The 20,241-nt window shown below is 36.5% G+C and overlaps 1 protein-coding gene across 6 annotated transcripts in view; it reads left to right on the forward strand.

The window, feature by feature from the left end:
* DGKB (diacylglycerol kinase beta) overlaps positions 1-20,241 on the forward strand; it is a 325,820-nt gene that overhangs the window by 232,484 nt on the left and 73,095 nt on the right. For all 6 annotated transcript variants that reach the window (XM_072851476.1, XM_072851474.1, XM_072851471.1 and 3 more), the window contains 2 exons: positions 10,736-10,826; positions 16,449-16,644. In XM_072851476.1, coding sequence (XP_072707577.1) covers positions 10,736-10,826; positions 16,449-16,644 — 287 coding nt within the window. The remainder of the gene's footprint in view (positions 1-10,735; positions 10,827-16,448; positions 16,645-20,241) is intronic.

Raw genomic sequence — 20,241 nt, forward strand, 5'->3', positions numbered from 1 at the left:
CCATGCATTTCCTGGAGAGAAAGATAGGTTATATGCCTACTTGAAAATTCCTAGAAGATGAGACTAGAGAGGAGGGACAGCTTATGTTGCCTTTGGTATTTAAGGTGCTACAGGGAACACAGGTGGACTGGGTTCAGTTCCTGGGTTCTTCTGTGATAAGTCACTAAAAGCCTTAGGTATAAGGATGCTTAGATGCTTTGTCCCACCTAAGTATTTTTAAAGGTATGTTATTTGAATTATCTTTTAGCAAGTAAAATGAGGAATAATGAGTCTTCATTTATCTTGTAGGGTTTGGGGGGAGAGGGGCCTTCTATTTAGGTGTAAATGTTTTGAAACAAGACACATTTTCGGTTTGAGATTAGACACCTCAATGTAGGCTTCTAAAGGTGTCTGTGTACGCATGAACTAGATGTCAGTGCTCTCACTGTAGTCAGTGGAGAGCCAGTTATTTCTCTCAGGGAAGCCTGGAGAGCAATTCTGCTTACTCAGGTCTCGTGAATCACAACTTCAGTTCCATGGAGCAGATGTCTTTTGTCTTCAATGGGAATACAACTGTCTAGTTCACAGGTAGACAAATGCATTGACATGGCTAAATACAGTGTTAAGCTGAATCTCAGGCAAGCCCTTGCATTGTTAGAAGTGGTCTTCTCATATGGGTGGAGGCTTCCTAAAGGGTGAGGCTTCTCAAAAGGGTGGGGCTTCCTAAACTCATAAATCTGCTCTTTCAGTAAAAAAAGAAACTTTAAAGTCCTGTGAATCCCAGTCAGACAGGCAGAGAAGTTTAGTCCTGTGCCAGTCCTGTCAGGCTTAAATATTTCTGGAGGACAAAATATTTCCTAAGGACAAAAGATTTTATCAAAGATTTTCTCCTACACAGAGTCTGATGTTTCTCCTGTGTGCTCACAGAAGAGCTGCTCATTGTTTCCCTTACAGCATATGATTGCTTACTTCTTTTTTTTTTTATTTTCCTTAGTCTCCTCATTGTGTCCTACTTGGGAATGGTATAAAGCATAGTGTTTCAAGTATTTTAAGGGAATGGAAGGATTTTTTGGCAAGAATTGAATAGCAGTATTGAGATACTTCAGTTTTTCAGTGGGAGTTAAAATATTGGGTAGAGAAAAAGATTATTTAATTACATATAATCACCTGCATTACAGGGAAACAAAACTGGTTTATATGTTTGTTTGTTTTCTAAAACAGCTACAATTGTGCATGTGAAGCAGCCAATGAGGAGTTGCTCCTTGCAAACCTGTCCCTGAACTTCTGAACTGCCTTAACAATGGTCTCATTAATTTAAGTACTACTCAGTGTCATATCTGTGGGTAGGGGGAAGAAAAATTGTTTTATTCGTCTGACATAATTTAAAGATGAAATGTGAAGGTCTATGACCTTGCTTTGAGATAGTAGGTCTATTATAACATATACAGAGAGGGCCTTTTTTTTTTTTTTTTTTTTTTTTTAACAAAGCTTTGTTGGTTCTCTAGTACAACCAAGGCTGGTAAATGTGGAACTGTTTATAGGCTTTATTTTTGTTCATGATAAAAAACCTCTTCAGATTAATGAGTCATTGGTGCCTCAGCATCTGCTCCCAAGACTGGGGAATTTGGGAAAGAAACTGAGGGGAAATATGAAGATAAAAATAAGTAAAATGTTAAGAGCAGAAATCTTCATGATGGGGAATGGACACAAAGGATTTAAGAAGTGTTACAGAAATGTTCATTTAGTGGAGCAAAAGGACAGATAAAACCACAGATATAATGAAGATACTTTTTAAGTAAATGTTTTGAGAAACTAAACTGTGTGGGGTTTTTGGTCCTACTCATAACTGTTGTTAAAACAGAATATATTCAAAAGCAAGTGTCAGAATTCCTTATTTAAAACAGATATTTCTATCACGGATGAGAAACAGTACCCTCTTACATGGAGGAATATCTTGTAAACTGTATCAGTCAGGTATCACACTGTTTTGTAATAGCTGATTTTTATACCAGGTGCTGTAGGTTAACCTCCTGTAATTTGTCTCAGTTGAGTGTACCACTTTTCTGTACCTCTAGGAGAAATACATTATCTTTTTTTCTCATGAACATCCTGTTGCCTATTGGCATAGAGCAGATGCAGCCTGAGGCACAGCTCAAAAGTCATCAAGCTCCTCCTGCATTATAGCACATAGCACATACTCTGAGGCTCTTCAAATTATTGGAGTGTGGTGTTTATATTTTAATATGGGCATTTTTATTTGTATTTTAGGATAAGATTCTCCTCTGTATAGATGTTAGTAGTAGGCTTCTCTCCGCCAGAGTCTGTACTGTAAGGAGGGTATGTGAGAAAGGCATCATAGTTAATCCAATGAGAACAGGTTTCCTAGCTAATTAGTGAAGAATGTGGTTTCTAGATATGACTATCATCCTGGTTTTGCTCGTGTTTTTTTTCTGGTAGCCCTAGCAGAGGGAGCACTTCCAATCTATCTGCTATTTCTCCCAAAAACCTAGACAAATTACATTCTGATCAGTAGCCCAACAAAATCAGGGAACAGTGCACAGACCTCCAGTGAATTTGTTGCACCTCTTGTCTGCAAATATACGGATAATAGATGATGTTTGGGAACATCAATACCTGTCTGGAATGTGTGAACTGACTGGTACTGGTACTATCTGTACAAATATTTCAATCCAAATGGATAGTTGGAACCTGAGATAACAAGTGGTAATGGGTGGCAAGACATTTATTGAAGAGAAATAGATAATCCAGCAAAGATAGTAAGAGAAAAGAGGAAAGGTGCTTGGGACCAGAAACATAAGAACATAAAAATACCCACCTGGTGTCAGCCAAAAGGTCTGTCTAGCCAGGTGCTCTTGCTCCAGCGCTGTCTGCCAATGAGTCTAAGAAGAGAAGAATGGGGTAACGTCATGTATTTCCATATTTGTGTTGCTTTTGTTATGTGGACTTCAGTGGCTATTTCTTCCATGAACTCCTCCAATCATTTTTGTACTGATGTGAACTTTTAGCATCCTGTTAGCATCTTATTTGCATGCTGTGTAAAGAAACCTTTTGTTTGTTGTATCTACTGCCTCCTAAGTCCTTCTCATCTGTCCTAGCTTTTTCTTGGGAGAGATAGTGAGTAATCATGCCCTATTCATCCTCCCCATGGCACACATGACTTTAGAGAACTCTTATATCTCTCCCATTTATCACCTTTCTAGGCTGAAGAGTTCAAAAGGTATTCAATATTTTGATTGTCCCCACTTTTGTTCTCCATATTTTTCCAGTTCTATTATACTCTTCTTTTTTTTTTTTCCCCCCCTCTTCCCCCTCCTCTTTCCCCTTTGGGGAGAGGAAAACTGCACATCGTATTCAGCATCACAACCCAATTCATGCAAATGCTATTAAGCACTGCTCCAACACTTTGTTCAGCTATTGTAAACCCAAGACTTTGTCCCTGAGAACTCATCACTGTTTGTAAAATTAGGATTGTTTTTTATTTTCCTCTATGCATCACTTTATATTTACCCACATTAAATGTCATCTACCTTTTTATACCCCAGTCACTTAGTACTGTGAGGCCCTTTTGCAACTCTTTATGATTTGTGTTTATTAGTGCAAGTGATCAGAGTGAACAAGGTGTCCAGGAGTGGGTTCCTGGATGGACATGAGAGCACAGCTGAAGGCAGGAGTAGAACTGAATGGGCAAGGGGGAAGGATGGTAGTTACAGCTGGAATGAACTGCGGACAGTTTGGAGAAAATCAGGCAGAGAGCTGGAGAAGTGGGGCAGGCAGGTAGACAGTGGAGACTGCAGACCAGCTGCATACAGAAGTGCAAGCTACAGTGCAAAACAGTACTATAAAGTATGAGAGAAAATGGAGTCAGATGCAGCTTTGCAGCAGTAGAACTAATAAATGATAGGAAGAGAGGATCTCGCAATGTTACTTAATGGTATAAGCTTGTATGGGGTAGCTTTCCAACTGCGGGTGGTATCATTGTATGATAATGTGAAAATTTCATTTATTGCGTAAAACTGGAACTGTTCTTTCAGGATTTTAACTTTTCTGCACTTATCTATACAATCTCTGCTTATGCTGTGTGCCATAAGAGATTAACATTTAGATTTGCCGTAAGTACAGTTGGTAATGGAAAAAGAAAAAATTGACAAAGATGTCTCTATTAAAATCATGCCAGTCACACATAAATCTCTTATGGATGTGCATCTCCACTGGCTATTTCCTTACCTTTGCGTATGATTCATTATAAAGCAGAAAAGGAATGATATGATTGTTAAGACAGAAGTGGAAAGAAAAGAAGAACATTAGAAAAAGTCATACATTCTTATTAATATATATTATGTGCTGCAATGAAATCATTTTTACCCAAGTATAAAATTACCTAGATAATAGATTTATGAACAGTAAGAAAAGACAGAAAATATGTTGTCTCTTGAAAACTTCTGTGAGAGTGATAGGACTTGATAAAAATATTCTTTACATTGAATTGTATGAAGCATTAAAATATTTTTTAGCAACTCAAGTTTTATTTATTTTATGAGATATTTAGTATTTAATTAGATAAAATCCAATGTATCAGCACACTTTATTAGCAGAAATACAAAGTACAATCACAGTGACATACAATCCACTGTAAATTTTACTTCATTTGCTCTTGAATATATGTCTGACAGTCCGGGGCTCAATAAACCAAAAGCAGCAACTTCAGACACACCTTAGAAAACTTTTCCACGACCTGAGAAAAATCAGATGGTAAAGGTTGCAGGCGCTTTTATTCCCAATTGCAGGAAGACTCCCATAGCTGCTTCTGCTTCAGTTGTTCCTGGGTGCAGACTTTTTTTTCCATGCATTGAGAACAAGCATTAGGGCTTCTATATTGGTGGTTTTTTAAATGCAATATGAAATTCCAATCTCTAATAAAGCAGGACACAGTCATGGATTAACATAAACAAGTTGGGTTTTTTTTTGTTTTTGGGTTTGTTTGTTTTTTTTTTAAAAGAGTAATTTGCTCCCATGAATTTGGCTAGTCTTTTTTTTCTTTTTTTTTTTTTCTTTTTTTCATATTGCTTCATACTATAAACTGTCTGAATTAAAATCATAGAATCACAGAATGGTTTGGGTTGGAAGGGACCTTTAAAGATCATCTGGTCCAACCCCCTGCCATGGGCAGGGACATCTTTTACTAGATCAGGTTTCTCAAAGCCCAGTCCAACCTGATTCTGAACACTTCCAGTGATGGGGCATCCACAGCTTCTCTGGGCCACCTGTTCCAGTGTCTCACCACCCTCATCATAAAAAAATTCTTCCTTATGACTAATCTAAACGTACCCTCTTTCAATTTGATAGAATCATACATAATAATAAACCTTCCTTAGAGCTAGGTTATTCCCAGCTGTATGCTACATGGAGTTTTACACTGTTCTCCTAAGTCTCTGGTACGAACCACTGTCAGTGACAGAATATTGGAACAGATGTTCAGCTTTTTTGCCCAGGATGGCATTTCCTATACTCCCAGTTTCATTTTTAGACCTTATTATCCTTATTTTCAGACTTCAGAAATATGTGGTTTTACTTGGGTCTCCTTTAGAATTATTTTCTTTTTCTTCCCTTCTCTATTTTATCATCATTCTTCTTTCAGCATTGCAGAACTTCAATGCATTTTGAAATTAGGTTTCTATCTTTTTCTCATTCTTCTCTTTCTTGATTCCGCTATTTTCCCTGATGATGATCTTTTTTTTTTTTCACATATACTTGTCAACCACTTTCTCCCCTTGGACTCTTCACAGTTTCTCCTCTGTGGATGTACACCTCTGTCTCACACCTCCATTTTGTGCACACTTCTCTGGTATTTTTGATTCCCTGCAGAGGTGGTTCTACACATTATTCCACATTTCCTTGGAGTAGAGGACAAAAGAGTGAACAAGGGGGAAAAGGGAGACAGAGAGACCTGTTCATTTTAAATACTTACCCTGAATCTGTGGCTCTGAGCACCTTCCAGAAATGTGGTGAATGAGATGATAAGCATCCACTCTATATGGCTTCTTTCCTACTTTTTTTTTTTTTGCCATGGAATTTTTTTTTTTTTAATTCTTTACATTCTGTGCACTGTTGTTCATGAATGCTGCTCTTAAAATGGGAGCTTTATGCTGGAAACTGTATGAGTTTAAGGTATAGACTGAGACCAACTCTTGACACTGACAAACAAACAGTACTTCTGCAACATAGTTGGAATAGCTTTTAAAAAACCACATGTTTTCAGAAGGCAGTGCTTAGGGATTATATTTTGGGGAACAGTATAGTTTATGGAGGAAACCAAGTGCTGCTTGTCCATGAGCAAACATTCTTGCACAGATTTCTTGGAGAGAAATTTTTCTTTTCTGGTAGAGATTGCTTCCTGGCAGTGGACTTCTCAAGGAATTTACTTTGGAAAAATTAAGAATTCTAGTCATTTCATGGGTAAAAATATCTATACTTTGTATAGGTTAAAGGATAAAAGATGACAGAACTAGAGACAAAAATTTGTTCTTTCTCTGCCATATGACAATATTGAAAATAAATCTTTCCCAGAGTGTATTTCCAAATGGTCATAAGATAGTTAAATTCTGTATATATTTTAATGCAGATGGCCAGAGGCATATTCTTGATGCAAGGCCATCCTTGTGCTAAATTTAAAATCTTTGCTCTGAAAGTGTAGCTGTATTAAAACAGTTCAAAGTGTATGTTATCAAACACATTTAATTTAAGCAAATATACATGTTTTTCTCTAGTCATTTTCAAAAATGGTCAAAGTATTTCAGCTGAAATTTTATAAAAATTGCAGTCAGGAATTTCCTGATGTAGAAATTTTTAGCTCAAGTCATTGAAGCTTGACACTGCATAACTAAAATAAAGTGGAAATAAATATAATTAATATAAATAGTAAATATAAGAATTGTTAATAGAATGCGGTAGCAAGTGTGACAAACTTACAAATGTAGCAATAAGCGATTGCCCCAACTGTAGACCTTTAACACCAGAATATGAATTTGTTTCTTAAGTTTAAATATACTCCTGTTTTATTGTGGTGACCTTTTATTAGCACCCTATAGCTGGTCTATTGTTATGCACGTTGTGACAGTGTGCACACTGCATTGAAGTATAGATGCTCTTCAGGTGTAGAATAAAGTATTTACTATTTCCATATTTAGATACAGGACAATTTTTCAATGACATGTCTTGTAATTGCTTAATCAGAAAGGTTATATAAAATAGTTTTAGCAGTAGGGGGGTTTCTGATTAACTGATAATGGAGCAAACCCATATCACAGACTATTTTGATCATTTTGCCTTGATTGCCAAATATTAGCCTGAACTTTTCCGAGAAACATGTCCAAGTTTCTAAGTCTAATATTTATCCACAGTGTAGAAACACTGTAAGAAATGGCAGTATTAGCCTTCCCATGCTGTCTTGCCAATTTATTTCATCCCTGTTTAAGGAGATTGTTCCACTTATCAGAAAATTGACCAGTACTTGAGGGTGTGGAACACTGCCAGCATAAAAGGTGTTTAGGCTCTTGAAGTACAGTTAGTTTTGTTGTTCCTACATCCATAGACCGTATATATTTTGACATACTGTAATCGAATAGCAGGATTAGATAGGTCAGCCTTTAATCGTGATTGATGTTTTATTTATATTGTATTTTCAAACACAAAGTTCTTTAAGAGTTTAGCTATGCACTTTGAAGCATATACAGAAACACTTTCCTGTAAAGTAATCTATTCCCTTTCCTATTCAAACGAAACCAGTGTTGTAAAGAAAAGTGCTACTGTATAACACTTTTTTTTTTTTTTTTCCCTTACTGAAACAGACTTCATCTTTATTTTGGTCATCTCTTATTAAAAGTTGGAACAAGTCTAAATTATCAGCTCCTCCAGGAGAGAGAGAAAATAGACATGACAGCAGCCCGTGATTCAGTTTCTTGCAGTTGTAATGCTCCAAAATTGTCATTAAATATGTATTTGTTTACCAGTCTAAAATTTACTTCTACTATTGTGAAAGAAATTAGAATGGCCATAAGAGTAGTTCATTAATCTTCTAAATGGACTTTTCTACTATTTGCTGCTGTCTTGATAAGCAGATAAGCTTCACCTGTTTGAAAGAGGAATGCAAGTGGAAGAAATTAATTTAGAGATTTTATTATTAGAAAAATTAGAATATTTACTATAATAATAAGATTGATCTTGCATATGGAAATTTTAGTACAATTTGTCTTGATTTATTTACATTTAACTTGGTTTTGTACATATAAGAAAAGATATAATACAGTTTTCCGTTCAATAAAGAATATAGTGCATTTGAATAAAAACATACAATCTAATCTATGTCATGGCTGGTAAAGGGAGTTGGTAAATCCTTTTGAAAAAGAATAAAATTATCTGTATCTACATCCATCTTTGTACTGGAAAAGCTGTCAAGTAGGTTGTCTTCCTATCCTTAAAAACAGAGATATAGTAAACTAGGGAAAGGGGGACAGGCTCACAAGCCTACATTTTTTGGCCTGATAGACTCTTATAGGGTATATTACAATGACAAGAAATACATCTACGATCAAAACCTCACCTGATAAATGTACTTAATCTTCTGTCATGTAATACTACAAGGTTTTGATTTATACATCTAAATGTTCCAGTTGCCTTGTTCTAGTGCACTCTAGTTGCCTTGAGTGTCCTGGCAATGCTGGGTTTTGTTTTGCTGAACTCAAAATGCATGAATTTGGCACAATATATTCTGAATGACTGTAAAATATAGCTATTTTATCCTTGTGCAAGTCAAAGAGTTTATTATATACAGTGCTAAGAAGTCAATTTAAAGCAGGCTTTCCAATAAAGAAAAAGAAAAGATGCTTCATTTGAGGTAAGAATAACTGAACACCAAGACGAAAGGCTCTCAAAAGAGAAGATGCAAAGGCTTGTTGATCTTACTCAATAATCGGATCAAAAGAAATGACAAAGTATTTTTCTGAATACTTATATCAGGTTTTTTTATTGTTTCATTATTCATTGTCCCTGTGTAGAAAGTAGCAGGAAAATAGCTACATCCGGATTTTCCAAAGGGACCCAACAGGAATTCAGTACTTCCATCACACTTGTTTGGAAATTAAAGAAATCTACATTTCTTCATATACATTGGCATAAATAGAGCAGTGGATCCCAGGTCAGCATGTCAGTGTGCTAACTAATCTGCAGGTGCAGAAGGAACGTACATCAGATCACTTCCACTCACAGACTCTTGGAGTCTGGAAGCTGAATCTGGTCTGAGCCCTTCTGGTTGGAGTTCTTTTGAGAATATGCCATTTATCCCAGAGCAGGTTCTCAAAACTGGTTTCCAAACATTTTCAGATTTGTGTGCAAAAACCTTTGGAAATGCCTGTAACTTTTTCTTCAGAAATGTGTTGATCTCTCTCTTTTTATTCTCCTGTTCCCCACCCCGTGCAGGCTGCCAGGTTGGACATCCTTGCACCCCTCTGGTACTGCACCAGGAACTGCTGGCTTGCATGGCAGCAGGTTTCTGGGAATAGCCCGTAGTGTAGTGCCCCTTCTCCCTTTGTGACTTTAAGAGCCATTAAGTGGACTTTAAGAGCCACTAAGTAGACTTTTATGTGTAATTTGAAATAGATACCAAGGGTAAGATTTGTACTTTTGCTGGCATGTTTGACAGTCATCTGTGTCTGTGTTTCACTCTTCTCCACTTCTAGCTCATGCAAACCCAGTCATTTTCAAGTTCCAAGCACACTGTGCTGTGTGTGTGTCAGAAGACAGTTTACACAAGTGGATGAACTGTGTGAATAATGAATTCTAATTCAGTGTCTTTTTTTTTTTTTAGTTTAGCTTCTTGTTTTGTTACGGAATAATAATTACTCATGAGAGTTAAACAAAACTGCACATACTTATTTGAAATGGTACTGCTGGTGTCCTGATTGTACTTAACAGTATGCAATAAATCTGGCAAAACAGAAGTGCAGTCTTTATGTATTTAAGAAGAAAAAAGTGTAATTTCTGCCTGCTGTCATGATAAACTAAGCAATTTACTAGCATTTATATCCAGTTTTATTTTTCTGTAGAATCTGTTAATGAACTTGAAGATGCAGGTCCCATCACCCATTTAAAATGCGTCTATGAGTTAATTACCTGGTAATACAGCTCTCCTACTGCAAAATATCTGAAGATTGTTAGAGCTGAAATTTTTATTTTCTTCGAATATCTCATCTGTCATCATGAAAAATAAGCTTTTGTCTTTACCTTTAGCTAACTTAAGGCAAGCTACATTTTTGTCTTGGCTCTTCTTCATGATGGGAGTGCCCTGCCTGCACATTCTAGTACTCTGTGGGATAGAGATTTTAACCATGAATCAGAAATCGTATAGTAGGTGTAAGACATGAAATAAAATAGATAACATTTTTCTGAGGCATGTCACTGGTTAAGTGACAAAAAATATTCTGATAGTCACTGCAAAAGAAAAGTCAAAGGTACATTTGAACCTGTCAGTTCAACACATTCCTGTTATCCCTTTAGGGGATATCATACAACTTGACACCAACATTTAAGCTTTGAAAATTATGAGCTCATCTATTTCAAATGGGATGTCACATGTTCCCAAGCCTTTGCCATTACTTATAACGGAAGACAGGATGATCACTTTTGTCACATATTGATAGTGAATAAGATCTTTCTTTTTTCTTTTCTTTTTTTCTTGTTTCAGAATGAAGAACAAATTTTGGTATTTTGAATTTGGCACTTCGGAAACTTTCTCAGCCACCTGTAAGAAGCTGCATGAATCTGTAGAAATAGAAGTAAGAAACTAATTGTTGCCTTTCTCCTTGAAATGTCACTAGTTTGGCTGAAATGCAGGGAGCAAGGGTGCAGACTGCCTGAATCCAACAAGGCAAAGCAGTGCACATCCTTTCGACCCTATATTCCAAAATATTATTTTTATCGTGTCTATTTGTAGTGTAGCCCTGCACACTGGAACAAAGTTCAGTTTGATGATTAGTGAAGTCTTAATACAGTAGACGAGGTCAAGAGGTGAAATATAACATTAGAAATCAATAGGGAGTGTGGCTAGGTCAGATGGAAAAATGAAAGACTGTCGGAGGGAGTGAGAGCTGCTGCAGGATTAAAATAAAAAAAAAATCTTATTATTTCTAGGTCCCAAGTTTTTATAACCTTTAAAACTCAATTCCCTAAAATTGTACTTACTTTCCTGAATGAAGGTTAAAGAATATATATTTTTTGGAATCATTCCCCTTCATTAAATAGCTTTTCTCTCTGCACAAGGGGTCATCTTTCCATTATACATTGAACATTAACTGAAAAGACACAGGATAGTTAGAGACAAAATAGGAATTTAAAATAAAGTGCCACTGCTATTTTGATGGCTGGTAGAATAAGTGGCTACATTACATAAACTGTTTGGGGGGCTGATATTTATCGATAAGTAAATGAAAAATGTGAAATGAGTGAAGGTACAAACCTAAGAATTTAAGTTAAATAATGAAATCATTTCTCAAGAGGATTATGGTGCTTTTCCTTTCCCGTAGTAATGAGAAACCACACACATCAATGGAGTATTTGTATAGTAGCATAAGGCACTTGGAGAAGTATGGTGAGAGCTATGAGAGTCTGGTCAAAGCCTCCTGAAAGGCAAAGTCTGAAATGATCTGAAGGGACCATGGATCTGGTAGCAGAACAGTAACAAAGAATACTGAGACTGAAACTGTAAGACTTGTGGTGCCAGACCTGCCTGTTATGCTGTTATGTTACTTTTTAAAGTGGAAACATGCTCCGCACATGTTAGATTAAAAAATTTAAAAAACCAAACCAAACAACCAAACAAAAACCCCAGGAAAAACAAACCAAACAACAACAAAAAAACTTGCTTCCCAAGACAGTGCTTCACACATTTGGGTTTAAGTACATGTAGCCTGAAAAATATTTGATTAGTTATTGGAAGAAATGCTTACCTGATTTAATTCAAATATACTGCAAGTTAAATGTACCTTTTGATTAAATACAAATTGAAGAGCAGGCTTTCCCAAGAAAGTATTTCTATCTGGCAAAAGTCTTACATAGCCTGTAAGATGTGATGATCTTAAACCATCTAACTGTAACCACTGAAAGGGTGATGAAATGTTCACATCCCAAAGCAAACAAGTATGCATACAAGTTTGTGATGCTGCTGATACCAGCTGTATAATTATTACCAATTCATATCAATAACACTGTTATTACCAATGAAGTATTACATTGCCAGTATCTGAAACATGTTTGTTAATATTCACTTCATCTATCCTGGTCATTATCATTAGTCCTACAATTAGGAACAAAAATCATAGGGGAAATAGTTTCCAAAATGTTTACACAAGAAGTGTTAGGAGGTAGTTATTTACAGATTTATTTACAATGAGTAAATTACATTTAAATGAACAATGCTTGCCAATATGCTTGTATCTAATGTTTCTTGTTTGTATGTTATAAACACTTGGGAGTAGCACTGTTTTCATCTGATTTTTAACCTGCTGCCCCTTGCTTGGGGATGTTGCTGTAAATGAGAGCTTGGAGTATGCTACCACATTTCACTTCAGATAAAATGCACAAAGAATGCGTTTGCTCTACAGCCGAATTTTACATGAACCAAGCCCGTGAAGATTAAGGATCTGTATCTCTGAGCTGGGAGACAGCGATCAAACGTTCTGTGGGCAAACCCTGTATTTGATTTCTAACCTAATTAAGCTTGGCTTTCGTGATATATATTCATGTCTCATGTTCTGTATATTTTCTTCTGTGGGAGATGCTGAACAAAGTTTGGACGCTAAATTCTTATGTTATCCAGAATAAGATGTGTTTTTATTTCCAAATTGTGATCCAAGAAGTTGAGGAGAGAAACATAGGTTCTAAAGGAAAAAAAAAAAAAACACAGGGCAAAATTGAGTATTTATTTTTAATAATAATGTGTCAGTAAATGAGGCTTAAGACTTTACAGTTTAGAGCACTTACACTTTATTTCCACTTCAGAAAACAAGAAAGGTGTGTGAAGGGTATTTAATGAGAGTAGGCATAGATCCAGTGTAAGTGGAGCTGGCATGGTCCCTACCTGCAGTGCTGTAAAAGCATTGTGGGACCAGAGGAAGCCTACTATACCACCTGGTATTAATGGGTGGGGGAAAGGACTTGAAACGATCATGTAGTCTTTCATGATATTGCACTTCGTTACACAGCAAAGCCTTAGTCTCATCTGTTTTCAGGCCTGGATATGTTCTCAACTTCGAGATGATCTGAAAAATTTTGATCTAATGAATGAAGTGTAAAAGATAATGCCTGAAAAGGGACTGAGGCCAGGAAAGAAGGCAAAAAAGAAATAGAAGTGCTAGTGTTTATTTTTAATCTAGGTAGGCATGCTCTGCATTTTAAAAGAATGCTTCTATTTTTAGCAGCATCATTGCATTATTTGAAATAAAAAAAAATAAAAAAAAGAAAAGGAGCAGAACACATCTGTGTTTTGTTGTTGTAGAGTATGAATGTGTTAGGACAACGCAGAGCTACCTGTAGTGCAAACTTCTTGTCTGTGTGTGAACAAAAGAAATCCTCCTTTACTAATTCAGAAAGTTCCTCGTCACTGTGGGATTCTGAGGCCTAGTCAAATAATTGTCTTAGTGTACTACCTGCTGTGTTCAATATTGAGTGAAAATGGAAGCCAGACCCTGCGCCATCCTATTTCACAATTCTTCTTTTATTTAAATAATTCCAGTCAGTTTGGGGGACGCCAGACCTTTATAAATTAACAGCAGGGAAATACCAAAGGTGTCAGATTGCATATTTATCATCTTTCTCGTGTAATACTTAAATATGTATTAAGAAGTGACTGACATAAATTAGGCAGATTTCAGAAGCCACAGGCCGTGGCTTGTAGAGGACCCCCTTCTGCTTGACATTTCATCCTTGTCAAAGATCAAATTATTTTAATTTAGGCTGCAAATTATAAGGAATGAAGACTTCTTTGTGGGAATTCCCTGTGGTAATCTGACTTTTGTTGTTACTGCTGCTTGTCAGTGTGCAAAAGATATAATATGCATGCAAATAAGGTTAAAAAATATGTACTATCTAATTATCCAGCCAGTACATTCCACTTGAAGACAGTGGGAGGCCTGACACACAGTATGTGTTTGATTCATTGAGGCCTGCAGGGTATTTACACAAGATTACTTTTAATTATGAAATTAATATCTGTTTATCTAGAATGTATAGCAGTAAGTGAGCATACACATGAGCAGAATTTTTAGTAAAATAAATCATCTTAATATTTAATACATATAAAATATAGGAGGGAACCACGAATTTGCTTCCAAAATAACAGTGAAGAGCCATGCCTTTTTTCTTGTAAGAAAAGTGTGATTTAAAAGTTACACTTTCAATTACAGTAGTTGCCACAATGGCCAACTTGCATCCAGATATGTCTTTTGACTTTAAAGGTTTCCCTGTATGAATATAATCCACAGGTTTAAAATTTAATTCTTGAAGAGCAAATATGAAATGGAAACCTTAATGTTGAAATTGTTCTCTCTCCAGATTTACACTCTTCTTAGAAGAATTAAGAAGATGTAGAGTATGTGTTACAATACAGTTCTGTTTTCTGATCTCAGAAAGTTTCAGGGTAAATAATTATGCGCAGTTATTTTTGAGTTGTACTTTCCTTTTCTTCTTCAAAGCTGTCATAAAGGTTTAGGCAGAGAGGAAAAAGTGCCAGTGACCCACAGAGCAGCAAGCTGCAAGATGTCACAGGGCTATTACTGAAGCATGGTTAATTATTTTTCCAGTTTTCTTCCTGATTATTGTATATTGGAATTACAAAATAAGACCCTTAATCAGTTTTAAATGCATGACTGGACCCCCTACTGGCTTGCAGAACATTGCAGGAGTAGGATCTAATGTTTTAAAAATATGCTGCTATACGCTATAAGGTGCGTATGACTTGCCAGGATATCTATACACTCTAGCTATGTTGTGAGGCATGAAGCTAATCTATCTCTAGCCAAGGTACAAGTATATAAATCCTGGGAACTTTGGCTGGTTCAGTGAATTAATAAGTAGAACTGGATGCTTTGCCTTCCACCTGCAGGTTCAACTGTAGTTATCTGAAGTTGGGTCGTTTTTTCTTCCAAGGAGTTCCTTCAGTATTTTGCTATGTTTTATATGGGTTAGGAGCTTCCCCTGATCTTAAAACAATGTGGGTAGGGAGGAGGACTTAGCCTGAGTAAATTATAGTCTATGAAGGCTAGGTGTATCCTATCAAGCTAGGTACATCTCATCCAACGTGTGCCAGGTGAACTGTGTTTGCAAATGTTGTAGGCTTTTGCCACCAGAGAAGATGCTGCAGTTTGTCACTGAACAGGCTGGTAAGTTAAAGTCCCTGAGACATTTTTCTGGAAGTGAAAATTATGGTCTCTTTATAAGATATAATTTGAAGCCAAATTTAGCAAAGGAATGTATACCTATAAAATGCTTCAATGTCCAGTGTTGCTGTAGGAAGCAGGAGAAATACATGCTAGTGACACAAGGTGCCCCACAGTAATGATTCCATCATTGAAGGGACTATCCCACAGAGTAAGATTTCTTCTGTCCAGTAAGTCCTGGAAGGCTTTTAGACCACTGACACCTCTTCTTTAGCTCCATATCCTGTGTATTCCTTTGGCTACGGTGCATATTTCAGAGAACTGGCTGATGGAAGTTCTGGGATAAGAAGTGCTGTAGCTGCATCTGCATTTTGCTGTACCCAGTTTTACTAATCTTACCTCTTAGTAGGAGTTATTAGTTAGGCATAGCCCTACGCTAATGTGCCAGTTGTGCCTTTGGATTGAAACTAATATCGGTGTGGTGTTCTGTGCTCTCGGGGCCCTCTTAGACCCTTTTCCATGAAGCTGTGTATGCTCTGTATGCAAGGACTTTTATATTCAGTTCCCTGCGGAAGGGTGTTATAATGACAAGTATCATTGCAAAATTGTAAGACAGGCAATTTAGCTGGAACAGGCAGCAAAAAACCTCCAGTTATTGGTATAGAAATTTTTGTAGTATAAACGTTTTTCTGCTAATAGCTGTAGCGAAGCTACAAATATATTTCACTTGGGTCAATGAATAGGTATCAGATAACAAGACTCCACCAAATGATCCCACACTTAAGCAATCAAGAGCTCAATAGGAATCTTGTTTTGCCTTCTGAATGAGGATCTGTTCCTGTCTCGTATCTCCTTTCCAGATATAAGTATGTATCTTAGGTGTAAACATTGAATAAACCAGTGTTAAGAATGATGAACTGTTAAAGAAAAATATCTGATAGGTAGATCATTCTGATTTTTCTTTCTCTCTTACTGCTTTCTCTCTCTCTTTTTTTTCCCCTTTCCTTTTTTCTCCTCGCTAATCAGTGTGATGGAATTCAGCTAGACTTAACCAATATTTCTCTGGAAGGAATTGCCATTCTGAACATCCCAAGCATGCATGGTGGATCGAATCTTTGGGGAGAGACAAAGAAAAGACGTAGCCACCGTCGGACGGAAAAGAAGAGGTCAGATAAAAGAACCACTGTCACAGATGCCAAGGAATTGAAGTTTGTATGCCAAGGTAAGCTTACAGAGTAATATAGGCTATCTGGGTCTATACAGTCAACTCAGTTGTATAATTGCCCTTGTATTTCCTCTTGTCAAGAAGAAGGATGGACATTTCTTAGCTATTTCTTTTCTTGTGCATTTAGCTTTTCTGATGGGAAGCACTGGAGCAAAGGCATAAACAAAGACGTGCTGACAATTAGAGTCTATATACTTGCAAACCTGCCTCGGGTGTTACCTGTGTAGCAGACTAAGCACACCATGTGGCACTGTTTGCTACTACGATATTCAGTCTAGAAGTACCTGGAGTTTTTGGAGTCAGAAAATGCTTACTGAGCATTTATAATGCTTCTTAATGCCAGTGTGCATATAACTTGGGGATAATCATGCCCTGTTTCCAACAAACTTTGTCCAGAGGCTGTGGAAAATTACTTCAGGGTAGCAAGAGCAAGCTGTCTATGCATTTTATGTTACTATACTGTGATACCGTATGCAATCCTTGAATGCATATACTGTAGCTTGCTTGCGTGGGCGTGATCCGTCCTTTCAGGGCTCATATACTTTCCTGATGATTAGACGCATTTGCTCCATAAATTTTATTATTAATCATAACTTTTGACAAAACCTACAGTAAATAGTACTCTCTATTCTACTTTGTAGAATCTGAATACTATGCATTGTAACGCATCACTGCAGATCACAAGTTCTAGTAATCATAAAACATCATTCTGTCCACACCAAGGGATGAAAAGACCAGACTTTTAAAACTTTTTTTTTCTCCTCTTTTTATCCTGTGGAGAAGAGTATCTCCTGCTTCAGAGTATCTTTCTGCTTCTCCTCCTTATTCAGACTGAATAAAGACCAGGACTTCAACTGTCTGATGTTATTGTGATCCTTTTTCTAGTTTTGGATATCCTATTTTTTACATTTCATCAGCAGTAATTTTTAAGTCACTGGTTATATCTTAATTAATATGTGTTGTAGTTTTAATCCACCTAACTTACCTGGATGACAAAAGTTTAGGAATAAAATAGTTTTCTATGGCTTGGAGGTTGCAATAGGTACTAGGACTCAAAGTTTCTGTGTGTTAGCAATTTGACATATGTTCACAGTATCTCAAAGTAACTTGCCAATACCCTCTGTCAGCTGAAGTCTTATAAGTTGCTAAGCTTCTGCGTACACTACAATTTCTGTATTACGTCCTGATGTTCAAGAGATGGAGGCAGGCTATTGGGTAATGCACTCACCAAAATTTTTTCCTTTTGTGTTGCTTCTGAACATAGGGAGACAGGACATTTCATCCTTTTGACAGTAGTGAAACAAAATGTTATAATCTCTTTAACTATTGAAGTTATGTATGTATTTGATACATACCTAACAGCAATTTCAACCTACTGATTATTTTTGGTGTATTAGAAGGGCATTGCTACATTCCATTCCCACTTTTCTGGACAGGAAAAAATAAAATAATAATAAAAATATTAAAGATTGAACAGAAGATCCTACATTATCTGTTGAAGTGTTCATAATGCAGACATTAAGCACCTTACTTTAGAAAAACTAGTCTCATGACTTAGTTTCTAATCACTTTATATGCACTGTGGATGGAAGTAGCTTCAATCAAAAGGCAATTTCAAAGCAGAGATTGATTTCTCAATATCATAAGCTAGAGCACCTCTATCTCGTCACTGAGTACATGGATAGTATTATTGGTTGCATCTACAGTAGCATTTTAGTGCTTAAAAGGAGTACGCTTCTTGGATTTCCCAGTTGTCCATGCTTATTGCATTTCAGTTTGCAACATTGAGCAGTCTTGAGCATGCAAACTGGATTCCTTTTAAATGGAAGGGGGCACATGCTCTGACTGGAAATGTGTGTTCAGTCCATGCAACCAGGTTAAAACAACTCAAAGTAAAACTCTAAAATGAACATGGTGTGAACATTTGAGAACCAACTGATTTGCTGTATACATCCACTCCTATGTTATACCACAAAGAACAGTCACTTAATTTTGCTAGCTAAAATAGGTTCTCAGGTTAGAGTGTGCTTCTTCATCTCAGTATTCAAGATTATTGCTGAATAATGGAATTAAATCAATTTTATGTCTCAGCTTCTCAAATAGTTTTGATAAATCTAAACCTACCCACTGCAGAAATAACTGACTGCCTGTCACTTCTAAAGCACTATGATTCCTTCACTAGCTTTGTACAAGCATATCCGAGAGCCCCATATTGTCTAGCTGATTGTTTTCTTAAGTACATTTGGATTGTACTTTTTAGTTTGAAGAAAACATTTTACAAAATGTTAATGCCCAGTGCAGAAATAGGTATTGCTGTATTGAGAACCATGGTAAAGACATACCTCCTTGTTAACATCTGTTTGTTTATTTACTTATTCTGAATAAATATCCTTTCAGTTCCCTTTATGTCCAAATAAAGCACCTAATCACTTGACAACTAAACACTGCACTTTCTAGGAGACAGTAATCAAACATCCTCATGTTTTCTTATGGATATATATATCAGCTTTTGGTGTTGGGTTTTGGTTTTTTCCTTTTTTTTTTTTTTTTTATATCTACTCCTCATGGGACCTCTGAGTGGCATGCATGTTTAGTTTTAGTCTTTTTCAATTGCAGTGCAACTGTGGTTTTTATAACTGTATATCAATCTGTATTCTTGTTGTCTCTCTGCTTTTATGGTTTTATAACTTGACCATAAATACATGAATTGAAGTTTAGTATTCAAAGTCTGAGCCCTTAAATGGGATACTTGCATGGACTACTGAAAGCTGTCTCCTCACTCTGGGTAGTTTGTTGTCCCTGAGCATGTTGCATTGCTCCTCTTGGAACAGCCCTGGCAGGACTTTGAGAACTTCCAAAGAAGAAACCTCTGTGAGGTCCTGCCGCTGTCCTCCTGCTGCTCTCGTGTGTATCACCGAACACGAGATATGTACATGCAACATGATCATCACTGCAGGAAAAAGGGTCAAAGTTCTGCCAAATCCTTTTTCTTTCTTATGTATCTGTACAACTCAGAGAAGGTATATTCCTCTGAGTTTACTCCCCTCTTTTTTTTCTCTATTTACTATTGTCACCTGTCGATGCAAAAATGCTTGTATTTTCTTTGCCCTTCCCATTATCCACCTCTGCATACTCAATAGCCAGACCACAATTTGGACTTTAAGTAATCAAATGGACACCTGCTTGGAAAACAATCTGATTATATGCACATAGTCTGAAAAACAATATCTTGAAATGTAACAATTTAAAATGTGCCCTATTTAAATATATTCCCTGCTTATCTCACTAGGAGTTGTGCATTTACGCTAAAGAGCAAAATTTGGCACTGGTAGCATATAGCTATGTGTGTCTGTGTGTATCATATATTTCTATCTAACTAGTAACTGACTTTTGATATTTTCATATAAAGCATATATGAAAATATATTTGTCTGATTAACTTAGAACTCATTGGAAAGAAAACCTTATTTAGCTGTAATGTACTAAATATTATCCTATTCTTTATTAATGGAAAAAAATACTACAGTTTTCATTTCAGGTCCTGTGCAGAAGTATAGAGGGTCTTTCAGCCAATGTTATTAGGGTAAAAATCCGA

Source organism: Ciconia boyciana, chromosome 2 (genome assembly GCF_034638445.1).
Source record: "Ciconia boyciana chromosome 2, ASM3463844v1, whole genome shotgun sequence".
Classification (NCBI taxonomy): domain Eukaryota; kingdom Metazoa; phylum Chordata; class Aves; order Ciconiiformes; family Ciconiidae; genus Ciconia; species Ciconia boyciana.